Raw genomic sequence first — 15,048 nt, 5'->3', positions numbered from 1 at the left:
TGTGGTTGTTGTAACATCAGCTGTGGTTGTTGTGGGAGCCGCTGTGGTTGTTGTGGGAGCCGCTGTGGTTGTTGTAACATCAGCTGTGATTGTTGTGGGAGTCGCTGTGGTTGTTGTGGGAGCTAATGTGGTTGTTGTGGGAGTCGCTGTTGTTGTCGGAGCCGCTGTGGTTGTAGTGGGAGCCGCTGTGGTTGTAGTGGGAGCCGCTGTGGTTGAAGTGGGAGCTGCTGTGGTTGTTGTGGGAGCCGCTGTGGTTGTAGTGGGAGCCGCTGTGGTTGAAGTGGGATCTGCTGTGGTTGTAGTGGGAGCCGCTGTGGTTGTAGTGGGAGTCGCTGTTGTTGTCGGAGCCGCTGTGGTTGTAGTGGGAGCCGCTGTGGTTGTAGTGGGAGCCGCTGTGGTTGAAGTGGGAGCTGCTGTGGTTGTAGTGGGAGCCGCTGTGGTTGTAGTGGGAGCTGGTGTGGTCGTTGTGGTTGCCGCTGTGGTCGTAGTGAGAGCCGCTGTTGTTGTTGTAACATCAGCTGTGGTTATTGTGGGAGCAGCTGGGGTTGTTGTGGGAGACGCTGTGGTTGTTGTAACATCAGCTGTGGTTGTAGTGGGAGCTGTTGTGGTCGTTGTGGTTGCCGCTGTGGTCGTAGTGGGAGCCGCTGTTGTTGTTGTAACATCAGCTGTGGTTATTGTGGGAGCAGCTGGGGTTGTTGTGGGAGACACTGTGGTTGCTGTAACTTCAGCTGTGGTTGTTGTGGGAGCCGCTGTGGTTGTAGTGGGAGCCGCTGTGGTTGAATTGGGAGCTGCTGTGGTTGTTGTGGGAGCCGCTGTGGTTGTTGTGGGAGCCGCTGTGGTTGAAGTGGGAGCTGCTGTGGTTGTAGTGGGAGCCGCTGTGGTTGTAGTGGGAGCTGGTGTGGTCGTTGTGGTTGCCGCTGTGGTCGTAGTGGGAGCCGCTGTTGTTGTTGTAACATCAGCTGTGGTTATTGTGGGAGCAGCTGGGGTTGTTGTGGGAGACGCTGTGGTTGTTGTAACATCAGCTGTGGTTGTTGTGGGAGCCGCTGTGGTTGTTGTGGGAGATGCAGTGGTTGTTGTGGGAGCCGCTGTGGTTGTTGTGGGAGACGCTGTGGTTGTAGTGGCAGCCGCTGTGGTTGTTGTGGGAGACGCTGTGGTCGTTGTGGGAGACCCAGTGGTTGCTGTGGGAGCCGCTGTGGTTGTTGTGGGAGTCGCTGTGGTTGTTGTGGGAGCCTCTGTGGTTGTATTGGGGTAGGCTGTCGTTGTTGTGGGAGTCGCTGTGGTTGTTGTTGGAGTCGCTGTGGTTGTTGTTGAAGACGCTGTGGTTGTAGTGGGAGCCGCTGTGGTTGTAGTGGGAGCCGATGTGGTTGAAGTGGGAGCCGCTGTGGTTGTAGTGGGAGCCGCTGTGGTTGTAGTGGGAGCCGCTGTCATTGTTGTAACATCAGCTGTGGTTATTGTGGGAGCATCGGGGGTTGTTGTGGGAGACGCTGTGGTTGTTGTGGGAGCCGCTGTGGTTGTTGTAACATCAGCTGTGATTGTTGTGGGAGTCGCTGTGGTTGTTATGGGAGCTGCTGTGGTTGTTGTGGGAGTCGCTGTTGTTGTCGGAGCCGCTGTGGTTGTAGTGGGAGCCGCTGTGGTTGTAGTGGGTGCCGCTGTGGTTGAAGTGGGAGCTGCTGTGGTTGTTGTGGGATCCGCTGTGGTTGTAGTGGGAGCCGCTGTGGTTGAAGTGGGAGCTGCTGTGGTTGTAGTGGGAGCCGCTGTGGTTGTAGTGGGAGCTGGTGTGGTCGTTGTGGTTGCCGCTGTGGTCGTAGTGGGAGCCGCTGTTGTTGTTGTTACATCAGCTGTGGTTATTGTGGGAGCAGCTGGGGTTGTGGTGGGAGACGCTGTGGTTGTTGTAACATCAGCTGTGGTTGTTGTGGGAGCCGCTGTGGTTGTTGTGGGAGAAGCAGTGGTTGTTGTGGGAGCCGCTGTGGTTGTTGTGGGAGTCGCTGTGGTTGTTGTGGGAGCCTCTGTGGTTGTATTGGGGTAAGCTGTGATTGTTGTGGGAGCCGCTGTGGTTGTTGTGGGAGACGCTGTGGTTGTAGTGGGAGACCCAGTGGTTGTTGTGGGAGCCGCTGTGGTTGAAGTGGGAGCTGCTGTGGTTGTAGTGGGAGCCACTGTGGTCGTAGTGGGAGCCGCTGTCGTTGTTGTAACATCGGCTGTGGTTGTTGTGGGAGCAGCTGGGGATGTTGTTGGAGACGCTGTGGTTGTTGTGGGAGCCGCTGTGGTTGTAGTTGGAGCCGCTGTGGTCGTTGTGGTTGCCGCTGTGGTCGTAGTGGGAGCAGCTGTCGTTGTTGTAACATCAGCTGTGGTTGTTGTGGTAGCCGCTGTGGTTGTTGTTGGAGACGCTGTGGTTGTTGTGGGAGTCGCTGTGGTTGTTGTGGGAGATGCTGTGGTTGTTGTGGGAGCAGCTGTGGTTGTTGTGGGAGAAGCTGTGGTTGTTGTGGGGTAAGCTGTGGTTGTTGTGGGGTAACCTGTGGTTGTTGTGGGAGTAGCTGTGGTTGTTGTGGGAGCCGCTGTGGTTGAAGTGGGAGCTGCTGTGGTTGTTGTGGGAGCCGCTGTGGTTGTTGTGGGAGCCGCTGTGGTTGAAGTGGGAGCTGCTGTGGTTGTAGTGGGAGCCGCTGTGGTTGTAGTGGGAGCTGGTGTGGTCGTTGTGGTTGCCGCTGTGGTCGTAGTGGGAGCCGCTGTTGTTGTTGTAACATCAGCTGTGGTTATTGTGGGAGCAGCTGGGGTTGTTGTGGGAGACGCTGTGGTTGTTGTAACATCAGCTGTGGTTGTTGTGGGAGCCGCTGTGGTTGTTGTGGGAGATGCAGTGGTTGTTGTGGGAGCCGCTGTGGTTGTTGTGGGAGACGCTGTGGTTGTAGTGGCAGCCGCTGTGGTTGTTGTGGGAGACGCTGTGGTCGTTGTGGGAGACCCAGTGGTTGCTGTGGGAGCCGCTGTGGTTGTTGTGGGAGTCGCTGTGGTTGTTGTGGGAGCCTCTGTGGTTGTATTGGGGTAGGCTGTCGTTGTTGTGGGAGTCGCTGTGGTTGTTGTTGGAGTCGCTGTGGTTGTTGTTGAAGACGCTGTGGTTGTAGTGGGAGCCGCTGTGGTTGTAGTGGGAGCCGATGTGGTTGAAGTGGGAGCCGCTGTGGTTGTAGTGGGAGCCGCTGTGGTTGTAGTGGGAGCCGCTGTCATTGTTGTAACATCAGCTGTGGTTATTGTGGGAGCATCGGGGGTTGTTGTGGGAGACGCTGTGGTTGTTGTGGGAGCCGCTGTGGTTGTTGTAACATCAGCTGTGATTGTTGTGGGAGTCGCTGTGGTTGTTATGGGAGCTGCTGTGGTTGTTGTGGGAGTCGCTGTTGTTGTCGGAGCCGCTGTGGTTGTAGTGGGAGCCGCTGTGGTTGTAGTGGGTGCCGCTGTGGTTGAAGTGGGAGCTGCTGTGGTTGTTGTGGGATCCGCTGTGGTTGTAGTGGGAGCCGCTGTGGTTGAAGTGGGAGCTGCTGTGGTTGTAGTGGGAGCCGCTGTGGTTGTAGTGGGAGCTGGTGTGGTCGTTGTGGTTGCCGCTGTGGTCGTAGTGGGAGCCGCTGTTGTTGTTGTTACATCAGCTGTGGTTATTGTGGGAGCAGCTGGGGTTGTGGTGGGAGACGCTGTGGTTGTTGTAACATCAGCTGTGGTTGTTGTGGGAGCCGCTGTGGTTGTTGTGGGAGAAGCAGTGGTTGTTGTGGGAGCCGCTGTGGTTGTTGTGGGAGTCGCTGTGGTTGTTGTGGGAGCCTCTGTGGTTGTATTGGGGTAAGCTGTGATTGTTGTGGGAGCCGCTGTGGTTGTTGTGGGAGACGCTGTGGTTGTAGTGGGAGACCCAGTGGTTGTTGTGGGAGCCGCTGTGGTTGAAGTGGGAGCTGCTGTGGTTGTAGTGGGAGCCACTGTGGTCGTAGTGGGAGCCGCTGTCGTTGTTGTAACATCGGCTGTGGTTGTTGTGGGAGCAGCTGGGGATGTTGTTGGAGACGCTGTGGTTGTTGTGGGAGCCGCTGTGGTTGTAGTTGGAGCCGCTGTGGTCGTTGTGGTTGCCGCTGTGGTCGTAGTGGGAGCAGCTGTCGTTGTTGTAACATCAGCTGTGGTTGTTGTGGTAGCCGCTGTGGTTGTTGTTGGAGACGCTGTGGTTGTTGTGGGAGTCGCTGTGGTTGTTGTGGGAGATGCTGTGGTTGTTGTGGGAGCAGCTGTGGTTGTTGTGGGAGAAGCTGTGGTTGTTGTGGGGTAAGCTGTGGTTGTTGTGGGGTAACCTGTGGTTGTTGTGGGAGTAGCTGATGTTGTTGTATCAGCAGCTGTGGTTGCTGTGGGAGAAGCTGTGGTTATTGTGGGAGAAGCTGTTGTTGTGCGAGCAGTTGTGGTTGTTGTGGGAGAAGCTGTGGTTGTTGTGAGTGTAGCTGTGGTTGTTGTTGCCACAGCTGTATTTGTTGAGGCCGCAGCTGTAGATGTCATTGGTGTTGCTGTGGTTGTTGTTGGAACAGCTGTTTTTGTGGGAGCAGCTGTGGTTGTTGTTGGGATAGCTGTGGTTGTTGTAGCAGCAGCTGTTGTTTTCGTAGCAGCAGCCGATGTTGTGGGAGCAGTTGTGGTTGTAGATGTGGTTGCGGTGGTAGTAGTAGTCGTGTTATTCTGGAGTTCTGTATGAAAAAAATATTTGTTTTGGACCATCAGAATTACTCTAGAAATCTGAAAAACTTGCTCAACTAAATGTTGTTTGTCAACCCAATACCAAAGGCCAGCTAATCGGCCAACAACTCTACACCCCCCCCCACCCCCCCCATCATCATGTGTTCCATTTTTAATACGTATTGTGTTTAGATTAATCCTTACCAGCATTGATACTGCCAGTAACAATGTCCAAGAAGACTGTCGAGGTGTTGATGGATGTCTTGAGAGAGTCCTCTACATTTGTAATGTTAGGGACCACAGACTGGTTTGTGAAGATTAGGTTGGTTGTCACACCCACAGATCCAGACCTAAATATCAAATAATAGAATTGATGTGAAATGCAATAAAAGTTATTATTGTTATTAGTAGAATTAGTATTATTAAAGAATGGTTAACATGTGATTAATACTCATCTTCTACCTGCAATTAAGTAAGTTGTAGAAATGTGGACCATAATGAAATCTAATCATACCAGAAACTGATGATGATGCATCTGAGGAAGATTACAGGATATATTCCTTTGTATCCTTGATTCAACTGTAGAAAGATATCAATGCACACAATAAGCAATTAAAGGACCCCCAAATATGTAATACGTACAAATAACTCACAAGCAAGTTTTGTTTGAAATGTCCATTTCAATATTCGTGCTGATGTTAATGATCAACATATACCTCAGTTGTGACATTTAAAGCCAGATAAAGGTACTCCTTGGACTTCGGCATTTTGTAGGGTTCCAAAAAGTTACGATTCAGCCGGAACTGTAGAATAAGTACACCTTCATTTGCTCTTGGAGGGTCAGTGGATGCGGTGGTTGGGGAAACAGTAGTTGTTGGAGCAAAAAGTGTTGTTGTTGTAGCAGAAGCTGTAGGTGTTGTTGCTACAGCTGTCGTTGTTGTGGGAGAAGCTCTGGTTGATGTAGGGGAAGCTGTTGAGGTTGTGGGAGGTGATGTACTTGTTGTCAGAGAAAATGTGGTTGCTGTGGGTGCATCTGTGGTTGTTGTTAGGATGACTTGGGTGGTTGGAGCCTCAGCTGTTGTTGTGGGAACATCTTTGGTTGTTGTAGAGGAAGCTGTTGTAGCTTCTGTAGTTGTTGTCAGAGAAGATGTGGTTGTTGTGGGTGAAGCAGTGGTTGTTATGGCTGAAGCTGTGGTTGTTGTGGGGATGGCTGTGTTTTTTGTGGGGATGGCTGTGGTTGTCGCAGCTGCTGTAGCTGTTGCCGGAGAAGATGTGGTTGTTGTGGGTGCATCTGTGGTTGTTGTGTGTGCATACGTGGTTGTTGTGGGGATGGCTGTGGTTGTCAGAGCTCCTGTCGGTGTTGACGGAGAAGATGTGGTTGTTGTGGGTGCTTCTGTGATTGTTGTGGGTGCAGCTGTGGTTGTAGTTGGAGCTGATGTGGTTGAAGTGGGAGCCGCTGTGGTTGTAGTGGGAGCCACTGTGGTTGTAGTTGGAGCCGCTGTGGTTGTTGTGGGAGACACTGTGGTTGTTGTGGGAGACACAGTGGTTGTTGTGGGAGCCGCTGTGGTTGTAGTGGGAGCCGCTGTGGTTGTAGTGGGAGTCGCTGTGGTTGTTGTGGGGTAAGCTGTGGTTGTTGTGGGAGCCGCTGTGGTTGTAGTGGGAGCCGATGTGGTTGTAGTGGGAGTCACTGTGGTTGTTGTGGGGTAAGCTGTGGTTGTTGTGGGAGCCGCTGTGGTTGTAGTGGGAGCCGCAGTGGTTGTAGTGGGAGCCGCTGTGGTTGTAGTGGGATCTGCTGTGGTTGTTGTGGGAGCCGCTGTGTTTGTAGTGGGAGCCGCTGTGGCTGTAGTGGGAGCCGCTGTGGTTGTAGTTGTAGCCGCTGTGGTTGTAGTGGGAGCCGCAGTGGTTGTAGTGGGAGTCGCTGTGGTTGTTGTTGGAGCCGCTGTGGTTGTTGTGGGAGACACAGTGGTTGTTGTGGGAGCCGCTGTGGTTGTAGTGGGAGTCGCTGTGGTTGTAGTGGGAGCCGCTGTGGTTGTAGTGGGAGCCGCTGTGGTTGTTGTGGTTGCCGCAGTGGTTGTAGTGGGAGCCGCTGTGGTTGTAGTGGGAGCTGATATGGTTGAAGTGGGAGCCGCTGTGGTTGTAGTGGGAGCCGCTGTGGTTGTAGTGGGAGCTGATGTGGTTGAAGTGGGAGCCGCTGTGGTTGTTGTGGGAGACACAGTGGTTGTTGTGGGAGCCGCTGTGGTTGTTGTGGGAGTCGCTGTGGTTGTTGTGGGAGAGGCTGTGGTTGTAGTGGGAGCCGTTGTGGTTGTAGTGGGAGCCGCTGTGGATGTAGTGGGAGCCGCTGTGGCTGTAGTGGGAGCCGCTGTGGTTGTAGTGGGAGCCGCTGTGGTCGTTGTAACATCGGCTGTGGTTGTTTTGGGAGCAGCTGGGGATGTTGTGGGAGACGCTGTGGTTGTTGTGGGAGCTGCTGTGGTTGTAGTGGGAGCCGCTGTGGTTGTAGTGGGAGCCGCTGTGGTTGTAGTGGGAGCCGCTGTGGTTGAAGTGGGAGCTGCTGTGGTTGTTGTGAGGTAAGCTGTGGTTGTAGTGGGAGCCGTTGTGATTGTAGTGGGAGCCGCTGTGGTTGTAGTGGGAGCCGCTGTGGTCGTTGTGGTTGTCGCTGTGGTTGTAGTGGGAGCCGCTGTGGTTGTAGTTGGAGCCACTGTGATCTTAGTGGGAGCCTCTGTCATTGTTGTACCAACAGCTGTGGTTGTTGTGGAAGCAGCTGGGGTTGTTGTGGGTGACGCTGTGGTTATTGTAACATCAGCTGTGGTTGTAGTGGGAGCCGCTGTGGTTGTAGTGGGAGCCGCAGTGGTTGTAGTGGGAGCCGCTGTGGTTGTGGTGGGAGCTGCTGTGGTTGTTGCGGGAGCCGCTGTGGTTGTAGTGGGAGCCGCTGTGGTTGTAGCGGGACCCGCTGTGGTTGTAGTGGGAGACCCTGTTGTTGTTGTGGGAGCCGCTGTGGTTGTTGTGGGAGTCGCTGTGGTTGTTGTGGGAGTCGCTGTGGTTGTTTTGGGAGTCGCTGTGGTTGTTGTAGGAGTCGCTGTGGTTGTTGTGGGAGACGCTGTGGTTGTAGTGGGAGACGCTGTGGTTGTAGTGGGAGCCGCTGTGGTTGTAGTGGGAGCCGCTGTGGCCGTTGTGGTTGCCGCAGTGGTTGTAGTGGGAGCCGCTGTGATTGTAGTGGGAGCCGCTGTGGTTGTTGTGGGAGACGCTGTGGTTGTTGTGGGAGCCGCTGTGGTTGTTGTGGGAGTCGCTGTGGTTGTTGTTGGAGCCGCTGTGGTTGTTGTGGGAGACACAGTGGTTGTTGTGGGAGCCGCTGTGGTTGTTGTGGGAGTCGCTGTGGTTGTTGTGGGAGACGCTGTGGTTGTAGTGGGAGAGACAGTGGTTGTTGTGGGAGCCGCTGTGGTTGTTGTGGGAGTCGCTGTGGTTGTTGTGGGAGACGCTGCGGTTGTAGTGGGAGCCGGTGTGGATGTAGTGGCTGCCTCTGTGGCTGTAGTGGGAGCCGCTGTGGTTGTAGTGGGAGCCGCTGTGGTTGTAGTGGGAGCCGGTGTGGATGTAGTGGCTGCCGCTGTGGCTGTAGTGGGAGCCGCTGTGGTTGTAGTGGGAGCCGCTGTGGCCGTTGTGGTTGCCGCAGTGGTTATAGTGGGAGCCGCTGTGGTTGTAGTGGGAGCCGCTGTGGTTGTAGTGGGAGAGACAGTGGTTGTTGTGGGAGCCGCTGTGGTTGTTGTGGGAGTCGCTGTGGTTGTTGTGGGAGACGCTGTGGTTGTAGTGGGAGACGCTGTGGCTGTAGTGGGAGCCGCTGTGGTTGTAGTGGGAGCCGCTGTGGCCATTGTGGTTGCCGCAGTGGTTGTAGTGGGAGCCGCTGTGGTTGTAGTGGGAGCCGCTGTGGTTGTTGTGGGAGACACTGTGGTTGTTGTGAGAGCCGCTGTGGTTGTTGTGGGAGTCGCTGTGGTTGTTGTGGGAAACGCTGTGGTTATAGTGGGAGACGCTGTGGTTGTAGTGGGAGCCACTGTGGTTGTAGTGGGAGCCGATGTGGATGTAGTGGGAGCCGCTTTGGCTGTAGTGGGAGCCGTGGTGGTTGCACTTGGAGCCGCTGTGGTCGTTGTGGTTGCCGCAGTGGTTGTAGTGGGAGCCGCTGTGGTTATAGTGGGAGCCGCTGTGGTCATTGTAATATCGGCTGTGGTTGTTGTGGGTGCTGCTGTGGTTGTAGTGGGAGCCGCTGTGGTTATAGTGGGAGCCGCTGTGGTTGTTGTAACATCAGCTGTGGTTGTTGTGGGAGCTGCTGTGGTTGTAGTGGGAGCCGCTGTGGTTGTAGTGGGAGCCGCTGTGGTTGAAGTGGGAGCTGCTGTGGTTATAGTGGGAGCCGCTGTGGCTGTAGTGGGAGCCGCTGTGGTTGTAGTTGGAGCCGCTGTGGTTGTTGTAACATCAGCTGTGGTTGTTGTGGGAGCTGCTGTGGTTGTAGTGGGAGCCGCTGTGGTTGTAGTGGGAGCCGCTGTGGTTGAAGTGGGAGCTGCTGTGGTTGTTGCGGGAGCCGCTGTGGTTGTAGCGGGAGCCGCTGTGGTTGTAATGGGACCCGCTGTCGTTGTAGTGGGAGCCGCTGTGGCTGTAGTGGGAGCCGCTGTGGTTGTAGTTGGAGCCGCTGTGGTTGTTGTGGGAGACACTGTGGTTGTTGTGGGAGCCGCTGTGGTTGTTGTGGGAGTCGCTGTGGTTGTTGTTGGAGCCACTGTGGTTGTTGTGGGAGACGCTGTGGTTGTATTGGGAGTTGCTGTGGTTGTAGTGGGAGCCGCTGTGGTTGTAGTGGGAGCCGCTGTGGTTGTAATGGGACCCGCTGTGGTTGTAGTGGGAGCCGCTGTGGCTGTAGTGGGAGCCGCTGTGGTTGTAGTTGGAGCCGCTGTGGTTGTTGTGGGAGACACTGTGGTTGTTGTGGGAGCCGCTGTGGTTGTTGTGGGAGTCGCTGTGGTTGTTGTTGGAGCCACTGTGGTTGTTGTGGGAGACGCAGTGGTTGTTGTGGGAGCCGCTGTGGTTGTTGTGGGAGTCGCTGTGGTTGTTGTGGGAGACGCTGTGGTTGTATTGGGAGTTGCTGTGGTTGTAGTGGGAGCCGCTGTGGTTGTAGTGGGAGCCGATGTGGCTGTAGTGGGAGCCGCTGTGGCTGTAGTGGGAGCCGCTGTGGTTGTAGTTGGAGCCGCTGTGGTTGTTGTGGGAGACACTGTGGTTGTTGTGGGAGCCGCTGTGGTTGTTGTGGGAGTCGCTGTGGTTGTTGTTGGAGCCACTGTGGTTGTTGTGGGAGACGCAGTGGTTGTTGTGGGAGCCGCTGTGGTTGTTGTGGGAGTCGCTGTGGTTGTTGTGGGAGACGCTGTGGTTGTATTGGGAGTTGCTGTGGTTGTAGTGGGAGCCGCTGTGGTTGTAGTGGGAGCCGATGTGGCTGTAGTGGGAGCCGCTGTGGCTGTAGTGGGAGCCGCTGTGGTTGTAGTGGGAGCCGCTGTGGCCGTTGTGGTTGCCGCAGTGGTTGTAGTGGGAGCCACTGTGGTTGTAGTGGGAGCCGCTGTGGTTGTTGTGGGAGACAATGTGGTTGCTGTGGGAGCCACTGTGGTTGTTGTGGGAAACACAGTGGTTGTTGTGGGAGCCGCTGTGGTTGTTGTGGGAGTCGCTGTGGTTGTAGTGGGAGACACAGTGGTTGTTGTGGGAGCCGCTGTGGTTGTTGTGGGAGTCGCTGTGGTTGTTGTGGGAGACGCTGTGGTTGTAGTGGGAGCCGCTGTGGTTGTAGTGGGAGCCGTTGTTGTTGTAGTGGGAGCCGATGTGGATGTAGTGGGAGCCGCTGTGGCTGTAGTGGGAGCCGCTGTGGTTGTAGTGGGAGCCCCTGTGGCCGTTGTGGTTGCCGCAGTGGTTGTAGTGGGAGCCGCTGTGATTGTTGTAACATCAGCTGTGGTTGTTGTGGGAGCTGCTGTGGTTGTAGTGGGAGCCGCTGTGGTTGAAGTGGGAGCTGCTGTGGTTGTTGTAACATCAGCTGTGGTTGTTGTGGGAGCTGCTGTGGTTGTAGTGGGAGCCGCTGTGATTGTTGTAACATCAGCTGTGGTTGTTGTGGGAGCTGCTGTGGTTGTAGTGGGAGCCGCTGTGGTTGAAGTGGGAGCTGCTGTGGTTGTTGCGGGAGCCGCTGTGGTTGTAGTGGGAGCCGCTGTGGTTGTAGTGGGACCCGCTGTGGTTTTAGTGGGAGCCGCTGTGGCTGTAGTGGGAGCCGCTGTGGTTGTAGTTGGAGCCGCTGTGGTTGTTGTGGGAGACACTGTGGTTGTTGTGGGAGCCGCTGTGGTTGTTGTGGGAGTCGCTGTGGTTGTTGTTGGAGCCACTGTGGTTGTTGTGGGAGACGCAGTGGTTGTTGTGGGAGCCGCTGTGGTTGTTGTGGGAGTCGCTGTGGTTGTTGTGGGAGACGCTGTGGTTGTATTGGGAGTTGCTGTGGTTGTAGTGGGAGCCGCTGTGGTTGTAGTGGGAGCCGATGTGGATCTAGTGGGAGCCGCTGTGGTTGTAGTGGGAGCCGCTGTGGTTGTAGTGGGAGCCGCTGTGGCCGTTGTGGTTGCCGCAGTGGTTGTAGTGGGAGCCACTGTGGTTGTAGTGGGAGCCGCTGTGGTTGTTGTGGGAGACAATGTGGTTGCTGTGGGAGCCACTGTGGTTGTTGTGGGAGACACAGTGGTTGTTGTGGGAGCCGCTGTGGTTGTTGTGGGAGTCGCTGTGGTTGTAGTGGGAGACACAGTGGTTGTTGTGGGAGCCGCTGTGGTTGTTGTGGGAGTCGCTGTGGTTGTTGTGGGAGACGCTGTGGTTGTAGTGAGAGACGCTGTGGTTGTAGTGGGAGCCGCTGTGGTTGTAGTGGGAGCCGATGTGGATGTAGTGGGAGCCGCTGTGGCTGTAGTGGGAGCCGCTGTGGTTGTAGTGGGAGCCCCTGTGGCCGTTGTGGTTGCCGCAGTGGTTGTAGTGGGAGCCGCTGTGATTGTTGTAACATCAGCTGTGGTTGTTGTGGGAGCTGCTGTGGTTGTAGTGGGAGCCGCTGTGGTTGTAGTGGGAGCCGCTGTGGTTGTAGTGGGAGCCGCTGTGGTCGTTGTGGTTGCCTCAGTGGTTGTAGTGGGAGCCGCTGTGGTTGTAGTGGGAGCCGCTGTGGTCGTTGTGGTTGCCGCAGTGGTTGTAGTGGGAGCCGCTGTGGTTTTAGTGGGAGCCGCTGTGGTCGTTGTAATATCGGCTGTGGTTGTTGTGGGAGCAGCTGGGGTTGTTGTGGGTGACGCTGTGGTTGTTGTAACATCAGCTGTGGTTGTAGTGGGAGCCGCTGTGGTTGTAGTGGGAGCCGCTGTGGTTGTAGTGGGAGCCGCTGTGGTCGTTGTGGTTGCCGCAGTGGTTGTAGTGGGAGCCGCTGTGGTTGTAGTGGGAGCCGCTGTGGTCGTTGTGGTTGCCGCAGTGGTTGTATTCGGAGCCGCTGTGGTTTTAGTGGGAGCCGCTGTGGTCGTTGTAATATCGGCTGTGGTTGTTGTGGGAGCAGCTGGGGTTGTTGTGGGTGACGCTGTGGTTGTTGTAACATCAGCTGTGGTTGTAGTGGGAGCCGCTGTTGTTGTAGTGGGAGCCGCTGTGGTTGTTGTGGGAGTCACTGTGGTTGTTGTGGGAGCCGCTGTGGTTGTTGTGGGAGTCGCTGTGGTAGTTGTGGGAGACGCTGTGGTTGTAGTGGGAGACGCTGTGGTTTTAGTGGGAGCCGCTGTGGTTGTAGTGGGAGCCGATGTGGATGTAGTGGGAGCCGCTTTGGCTGTAGTGGGAGCCGCTGTGGTTGTAGTGGGAGCCGCTGTGGTCGTTGTGGTTGCCGCAGTGGTTGTAGTGAGAGCCGCTGTCGTTTTAGTGGGAGCCGCTGTGGTCGTTGTAACATCAGCTGTGGTTGTTGTGGGAGCTGCTGTGGTTGTAGTGGGAGCCGCTGTGGTTGTAGTGGGAGCCGCTGTGGTTGAAGTGGGAGCTGCTGTGGTTGTTGCGGGAGCCGCTGTGGTTGTAGTGGGAGCCGCTGTGGTTGTAGTGGGACCCGCTGTGGTTGTAGTGGGAGCCGCTGTGGCTGTAGTGGGAGCCGCTGTGGTTGTAGTTGGAGCCGCTGTGGTTGTTGTGGGAGTCGCTGTGGTTGTTGTTGGAGCCACTGTGGTTTTTGTGGGAGTCGCTGTGGTTGTAGTGGGAGACACAGTGGTTGTTGTGGGAGCCGCTGTGGTTGTTGTGGGAGTCGCTGTGGTTGTTGTGGGAGACGCTGTGGTTGTAGTGGGAGACGCTGTGGTTGTAGTGGGAGCCGCTGTGGTTGTAGTGGGAGCCGATGTGGATGTAGTGGGAGCCGCTGTGGCTGTAGTGGGAGCCGCTGTGGTTGTAGTGGGAGCCCCTGTGGCCGTTGTGGTTGCCGCAGTGGTTGTAGTGGGAGCCGCTGTGATTGTTGTAACATCAGCTGTGGTTGTTGTGGGAGCTGCTGTGGTTGTAGTGGGAGCCGCTGTGGTTGTAGTGGGAGCCGCTGTGGTTGTAGTGGGAGCCGCTGTGGTCGTTGTGGTTGCCGCAGTGGTTGTAGTGGGAGCCGCTGTGGTTGTAGTGGGAGCCGCTGTGGTCGTTGTGGTTGCCGCAGTGGTTGTAGTGGGAGCCGCTGTGGTTTTAGTGCGAGCCGCTGTGGTCGTTGTAATATCGGCTGTGGTTGTTGTGGGAGCAGCTGGGGTTGTTGTGGGTGACGCTGTGGTTGTTGTAACATCAGCTGTGGTTGTAGTGGGAGCCGCTGTTGTTGTAGTGGGAGCCGCTGTGATTGTTGTAACATCAGCTGTGGTTGTTGTGGGAGCTGCTGTGGTTGTAGTGGGAGCCGCAGTGGTTGTAGTGGGAGCCGCTGTGGTTTTAGTGGGAGCCGCTGTGGTCGTTGTGGTTGCCGCAGTGGTTGTAGTGGGAGCCGCTGTGGTTGTAGTGGGAGCCGCTGTGGTCGTTGTGGTTGCCGCAGTGGTTGTAGTGGGAGCCGCTGTGGTTTTAGTGGGAGCCGCTGTGGTCGTTGTAATATCGGCTGTGGTTGTAGTGGGAGCAGCTGGGGTTGTTGTGGGTGACGCTGTGGTTGTTGTAACATCAGCTGTGGTTGTAGTGGGAGCCGCAGTGGTTGTAGTGGGAGCCACTGTGGTTGTTGTGGGAGTCACTGTGGTTGTTGTGGGAGCCGCTGTGGTTGTTGTGGGAGTCGCTGTGGTTGTTGTGGGAGACGCTGTGGTTGTAGTGGGAGACGCTGTGGTTGTAGTGGGAGCCGCTGTGGTTGTAGTGGGAGCCGATGTGGATGTAGTGGGAGCCGCTTTGGCTGTAGTGGGAGCCGCTGTGGTTGTAGTGGTTGCCGCAGTGGTTGTAGTGGGAGCCGCTGTCGTTGTAGTGGGAGCCGCTGTGGTCGTTGTAATATCGGCTGTGGTTGTTGTGGGTGCTGCTGTGGTTGTAGTGGGAGCCGCTGTGGTTGTAGTGGGAGCCGCTGTGATTGTTGTAACATCAGCTGTGGTTGTTGTGGGAGTCGCTAAGGTTGTTGTGGGAGACGCTGTGGTTGTAGTGGGAGACGCTGTGGTTGTAGTGGGAGTTGCTGTGGTTGTAGTGGGAGCCGCTGTGGTTGTAGTGGGAGCCGATGTGGATGTAGTGGGAGCCGCTGTGGCTGTAGTGGGAGCCGCTGTGGTTGTAGTGGGAGCCCCTGTGGTCGTTGTGGTTGCCGCAGTGGTTGTAGTGGGAGCCGCTGTGATTGTTGTAACATCAGCTGTGGTTGTTGTGGGAGCTGCTGTGGTTGTAGTGGGAGCCGCTGTGGTTGTAGTGGGAGCCGCTGTGGTTGTAGTGGGAGCCGCTGTGGTCGTTGTGGTTGCCGCAGTGGTTGTAGTGGGAGCCGCTGTGGTTGTAGTGGGAGCCGCTGTGGTCGTTGTGGTTGCCGCAGTGGTTGTAGTGGGAGCCGCTGTGGTTTTAGTGGGAGCCGCTGTGGTCGTTGTAATATCGGCTGTGGTTGTTGTGGGAGCAGCTGGGGTTGTTGTGGGTGACGCTGTGGTTGTTGTAACATCAGCTGTGGTTGTAGTGGGAGCCGCTGTGGTTGTAGTGGGAGCCGCTGTGGTTGTAGTGGGAGCCGCTGTGGTCGTTGTGGTTGCCGCAGTGGTTGTAGTGGGAGCCGCTGTGGTTGTAGTGGGAGCCGCTGTGGTCGTTGTGGTTGCCGCAGTGGTTGTAGTGGGAGCCGCTGTGGTTTTAGTGGGAGCCGCTGTGGTCGTTGTAATATCGGCTGTGGTTGTTGTGGGAGCAGCTGGGGTTGTTGTGGGTGACGCTGTGGTTGTTGTAACATCAGCTGTGGTTGTAGTGGGAGCCGCTGTTGTTGTAGTGGGAGCCGCTGTG

General features: G+C 56.0%; 2 protein-coding genes across 2 annotated transcripts; both read right to left on the bottom strand.

Moving 5' to 3' along the window:
* Positions 1 to 597: 597 nt before the first annotated feature.
* LOC139566673 (mucin-2-like) lies at positions 598 to 4,665 on the bottom strand (the record flags this gene model as incomplete). Its single annotated transcript, XM_071387929.1, has 2 exons — positions 3,937 to 4,665; positions 598 to 2,646 (listed from the first exon to the last, which is right to left on the bottom strand). Coding segments are annotated over exons 1-2 (2,604 nt in total), but the record flags the coding sequence as incomplete, so codon positions are not given.
* Positions 4,666 to 5,502: 837 nt separating this feature from the next.
* LOC139566672 (mucin-2-like) lies at positions 5,503 to 12,044 on the bottom strand (the record flags this gene model as incomplete). Its single annotated transcript, XM_071387928.1, has 3 exons — positions 5,503 to 5,658; positions 9,219 to 9,794; positions 10,191 to 12,044. Coding segments are annotated over 3 exons (2,586 nt in total), but the record flags the coding sequence as incomplete, so codon positions are not given.
* Between the last annotated feature and the right edge of the window lie 3,004 nt (positions 12,045 to 15,048).

The sequence above is a fragment of the Salvelinus alpinus genome, chromosome 39 (genome assembly GCF_045679555.1).
Source record: "Salvelinus alpinus chromosome 39, SLU_Salpinus.1, whole genome shotgun sequence".
Lineage (NCBI taxonomy): Eukaryota > Metazoa > Chordata > Actinopteri > Salmoniformes > Salmonidae > Salvelinus > Salvelinus alpinus.
Note: the sequence above shows the minus strand (reverse complement) of the source record. Positions and strands in the feature narration are given on the sequence as shown.